Source organism: Sinocyclocheilus anshuiensis, unplaced genomic scaffold (assembly GCF_001515605.1).
Source record: "Sinocyclocheilus anshuiensis isolate Anshui unplaced genomic scaffold, SAMN03320099.WGS_v1.1 scaffold301, whole genome shotgun sequence".
Taxonomy (NCBI): domain Eukaryota; kingdom Metazoa; phylum Chordata; class Actinopteri; order Cypriniformes; family Cyprinidae; genus Sinocyclocheilus; species Sinocyclocheilus anshuiensis.
This window is the reverse complement of record NW_015539837.1, coordinates 1-5,420: the sequence shown is the minus strand read 5'-3', so window position 1 is coordinate 5,420 and position 5,420 is coordinate 1. Positions and strand designations below refer to the sequence as shown.

The following is a 5,420-nucleotide window of genomic DNA, read 5'->3' as shown; positions in this document are numbered from 1 at the left end:
TGCGGGAAGATCTGAGGTAAAGAGAAGAAAGAGTTAACCACACTCGTGCGATCACACACACACCTTATCTGTCATGTGCTGAAAGTCTGTGTGACTAATTCTTTGTGGGTGTGTCTCTCTTTGAAGGTCAGTGTAGAGGGGAAGCGCTGGAAGTATCACACAGAAATGTGAGGCATGCAGAGAATTTCTCTATCTAAAATAATTTTTTAACGCTGCTAAGGTGCTATGCATGCTCTACATACAAATCACCTGCACCAGGCAAACAGCAGCAGTCTAGCATGCGCGTTTAGATGAGGAATACGGGAGTCCAAAGGGACTGAGAGAGAGGGAGTAAGAGAGATACAGCTCATTTAAATGTAAGACAGGCAGGCTGCAGGTCTGGCACTGCAGAGCCGAATAACAGCCTCGCTCTGCTGATAGCCTCTACTGTGACTAAGACCTGTCTGTCACACTCAGAAGAATGAGTCAGAGAAGGAGAACGAGAGACGGAAGGGGCACGAGGGAGCCAGGATGGAGAACGGGCACATGGAAGAGAAAGAGACGAGAGACAGGGGAGTCAGGATGGAGACTGAGTGTATATAAAAAAAGAGAGACAAATTGAGAATAAAAAGAGGGGGGAGGCCAACATGGAGAACGAGTATACTGAGAACCAGAGACAGATTGAAGAAGGAAGAGAGACATAGGGCACCTGGATACAAAAGAGGTACATGAACAAAAGTGGTACAGATTAAGAAAAAAAGACTAAAGGGCAGCCAGGATGGAGAACGGGTAAACTGAAGAAAGAATGATGAGAGACGGAGGAGCCAGGATGGAGAACAGGTACACTGAAGGGAGATGACAGAAAAAGATAGGGAGAAGAAGAAAAATAGAGAAAGAAAGTGAGGTGAGCAGTGGGCCAGAGGGGGTTGAAAGAGGATCAAAAAGTGAAAAAAGGATGAGTAAGGCACAGAGAAAAAAGGAAAAAGAGCGAGAGACAGGCAGAAGGAGGACAGAAGGAAATGTGGCGTGCTGCGGTGGAGACTGGAGACCCCTTCCCCAGCACTCTAGAGTGATCTGACACTCAGCTGCCTCTTTTCATTCTCTCTCTCTTCACTGGCAACTATAAAATGTGAGTTGTATTAATCATTAGCAAGACACTCTCAGCAGCTCCTCAACCTTTAAGTGAGTCAACCACGTACATGCCCATAAACTTCTGACCTTTAACAGCACATAATTCTTGTGCATGCATGTGCATTCATTTACAAGGATAACTAAATAGTGCAGGGGTACTGACCTGTGGTGGGCTGGCTGTCGTGGGTCAGTGTTCTCCTGCTGTAGTGTTGCTTGAGCAGGGCCCCCAGAACCTCATGGCTCACCTCCCCCTCCTTCCGCAGGGACACGTTAGGGGCCACCATCTTATCGTACGTGTACAGGCAGTAACTGCAAACATAACAAACACCCTCAGGCTGGTGCACATACAACGCTGAAACTAAAAACTCCAACATCAGGAGAATTGTGGCTCTCAGAGAGCTTTTCACGGTTTTTAGGGTCAACACTTGCAGGTCCAAACCAAAGAGACCCAGGTTTCCCCAGAAACCCTAGATATGGTCTATAGGACATCTATGGAATTTTGCCCATTTTATGACATGCACTTGCGTGATCCTGGAACAAAGGAATGATGGGAAAAAAGGGCCGTACCTTGGGTGGATGATGGGCCCATGTCCTGGTTCCTCTTTGATGTCAGGAAACAGTCGACTGAACACCAGTGAAGACTGCAAGTTGCCCTGTACACACAAACAAGTGTGTATCAATATTAATGAAGCACTTTAGGACCGTTTGAATATGAAATGGACTGTTTGAGCTGCATTAAAATACATGTCTACACATATTTGTACATGAATAATACAGAAGTTCTTTAAAGTCTCATTACACAGATTATCAAGCGCATTCGAGCAGGAGCAGACGAACACCAATAATTACACACAAATGTACAAACACACAGAGGGAAACTTGGTGAGGGGAGTGAGGATGCCTGAAGCAGAGTAAACAAAGAGAGCAGTACAAACATCCTGCTGTAATATCATGTATGCATGAGAAGAACTAATCCATCAGTGGCCACAGAGCACAGGCTGACAGGAAGAGCATTAATGAAGAGGATAAGAGAAAAACAGCATTAAGTGAAACAGCCCGGTTGGGTTTCTGGCTGTTTGATTGTTGATATACAGGCTGGGTGAGGTATACTGGGGGAGAGTGTGGCTCTGTTTTAAAGATGTGTTTCAGATGTGTCTCATGTGAAGGGATTTTGAGAGGACGGCCTCTGATTGCGTGACAAGTGAATTAATATTTACACTACAAGCACAATGCAGTCAAAAGTCAAATATTTTGGACTTCACGTACACCTGCATTTAACGTCATCCCATTTCAAACGAATCACCTGAAAAATACACTACCCTTAAAAATGATAATTAAAATAAAATGTAATTAAAAATAATTTAAAAATTTTATAACAAAAAGTTATAAAGTTTCCACACAAATATTAAGCAAAATAACTGTTTTCAACATTGATAATAAGAAAAAATGATTTTGAGCACCAAATCAGCATATTAGAATGATTTCTGAAGGATCATGTGAGATGTGACACTGAAGACTGGAGTAATGGAAAAATGGCTGAAAATTAAGCTTTTATTTCCATCAGAGAAATAAATCACATTTAAAAATATATTATTTTAAATTGTAATATTTTCACAGTACTACTGTTTTTACTGTATTTGATCAAATAAATGCAGCCTTGGTGAGCATACGAGACAAATTTTATACTAACTTTACCTTAAATTACCGAACTCAAACTTTTGAACTGCAGTGTGTTAATAATAAACAATGCCCTCCACTGAAAGTGGTTTGCATGAAACAGTTTGGACCCTGTTTCACCTGACCCTGCCCAATTGTGATTAGGTCAACCCAAAATCGCCACTCGAAATGAAAAGAGGAAGGACACAGGATGACACCCGGATGGCTGTTGGGGCTCTGGTGTATGTGAAATTAAATATTTCTGAATGAATGAGTGATTGAAAGAGAAAATGAGAGGAAGGGGTGTGAATGTGGGAGTTGTCTAGGGGTGGGTGAGAAGGGGGAGGTCAGTTTTGAGGCCTGCGAAGAGTATGAGTGAGTGAGATAGAGAGAAGCTGTTTCCTGCTTCTGACTCTACGAGGAAGAGGGTGTGTGTGGATAAACGGGGAGGCCATTCTGTGCCTGTGTGTAAACAGAGACAAGCAGGAGACGGGCCACTTGAGGAGCAATTCATTTGGAAAAATGGCAATGCTCAAAATGGTGGCTGTAGGAAAGGAAGTCCCACTGTACACTGCCTTATTAGCCTAATTTCAGCTAAAGAAGCTTAATTTAAGAAATAACATTTCTTATTAGTGATTGAACTGTTATTAGACACTAAGCAGTTTTGCAGATTTTAGACTGTCCCCATTCAAGCACATATGATCATGTACTTGCAGGTCTATTGCTTAGATAGAAAATAGCTGCCCGGGAGCGATGCCAAGATCCCCGTCGAGTAGCCTGACTTGCATTAAATGGACTCTGTTGTAAAATGATGCAGTACCTTAGATGGTACCTTTTTCTCCAGGACGCTATCAGACAGCTTGCTGTTAGGTGGGCAGGGTGCAGGACTGGACTTCCTCCCGTGACTGTCGTCATCCACCACCTTCTGCGAGAAAACACACAAACACATGCTTTATGAGCATAAGAGTGTTAACACTTAGCTGCAAGTGCTCAGACATGTAATACATCTGATTTCACAGAGCTTGTGCACAAATCACCACATTCAATCTGTCCATCACCTCCTCGGCTCAACGTGTTCGACAAACACGCTGCAAGGCTTGTACATATGTGTGTGCGCGAGTCACACACCATGAATCCAGGCCAAGCTCCGTGCTGATGGTAATCAGACTCAGACAGAGCTTAATATAGCTGACACAGAGGGATAGAGAACGTACATTCATCCGACATAACAACCGCTCACTTCTTAAGACTGTGTGTGATATGTGCATTTCTAATATTTACAATCCGTAACATCCTCTATTTGGCAGAGCAAACCAGAAAGCGCAACGCACATCCTCGTCCCTCCATCACATAGACACTAACAGTAGTGACTGGGTGAGTGCCAGAGGAGGTAGAAACAGTTTTATCTGGAGTAAATTACAACTTCCTGCAGACTACGGGATCTCCTGTTTCCTGTAGCCTTAAGGATGAATGGCAATGTCGTCGCACAACCTCCGTGCTGATGGTAATCAGACTCAGACAGAGCTTAATATAGCTGACACAGAGGGATAGAGAACGTACATTCATCCGACATAACAACCGCTCACTTCTTAAGACTGTGTGTGATATGTGCATTTCTAATATTTACAATCCGTAACATCCTCTATTTGGCAGAGCAAACCAGAAAGCGCAACGCACATCCTCGTCCCTCCATCACATAGACACTAACAGTAGTGACTGGGTGAGTGCCAGAGGAGGTAGAAACAGTTTTATCTGGAGTAAATTACAACTTCCTGCAGACTACGGGATCTCCTGTCGTCGCACAACATAAAGCAGCTGTACGGTGGTGGGGTGACATGGCAACCCCACACATTTGCGCTAAACGCAAGAAAATGTGCGTGTAGGAGATAGGGCTGTTTTTCTTGAGGGAAGAGGAGGACTGCAGCATGAGGGAGGGGTGGGCGCCTGCCGAGGGGGGCAGGAACAATGAGCACACTGCAGTGGTGAGCCCGTCTAACCTTGACAAGCACACACACTATGTCTGTTGGCCCATCTCTCCACACTTCACGGCCCAGCCAACACTCCCTCCTCAGCCGTGACACATGCAATCACACAGTCTCCAATCTATCTCCTTTATGTTTACAGTCTGCGACATGAGTTCTTGTCCCTCGAGAGCCAAGTATGCAATTCTAATGTTTAAAACTGGTTCAATATGCTATGTTTGGAACACACTGCGCAGTACACACTGTATAAGAATAGTATACACACCGTTTTTTTGAGTGATTTTATTATTGCAACGCAACAGAGAAGGACACAAGGATTAATCATGTTTAATTAATCAACTGGAGTGGAGTCCATAACCATATTTATCTCAGGAAACAAATATGGATATTTTTGCATTTCTAATCCATTATGCAAATTGTGCAAAAAAATGTCTTGGCAGTCCAATCAAATGAGTCATGCAAAAGATGTTAAGATAATACTTCTAATTCATTCATTCATCATACTAGAAATAGAAGGTCAAATCAAGTGCATTGCATTGTGGGATACCGTTAGACACAGCACATTTCATATTAGGTCATGTGGGGATGCTGTGCATACTAAAAATGATCATATTATGCAGAGTATATATACACACATATACATATATATACATATATATATATATACTGTGT

At 43.1% G+C, this 5,420-nt stretch overlaps 1 protein-coding gene across 3 annotated transcripts in view; it reads right to left on the bottom strand.

Annotated features, from left to right (window-relative positions):
• LOC107684394 (ski-like protein) overlaps positions 1-3,875 on the bottom strand; it is a 10,188-nt gene extending 6,313 nt beyond the window's left edge. Inside the window, exons 1-4 of one of the 3 annotated variants that reach the window (XM_016480652.1) lie at positions 3,804-3,875; positions 3,587-3,691; positions 1,678-1,763; positions 1,274-1,419 (exon numbers count right to left, since the gene is read on the bottom strand). In XM_016480652.1, the coding sequence (XP_016336138.1) occupies positions 1,274-1,419; positions 1,678-1,763; positions 3,587-3,691; positions 3,804-3,821 (355 nt within the window). In that variant the 5' untranslated portion in view covers positions 3,822-3,875. Of the gene's footprint in view, positions 1-1,273; positions 1,420-1,677; positions 1,764-3,586; positions 3,776-3,803 lie in introns of those variants that run through there. The other 2 variants (XM_016480651.1, XM_016480653.1) reach the window with 2 other exon arrangements.
• Positions 3,876-5,420: the final 1,545 nt, after the last annotated feature.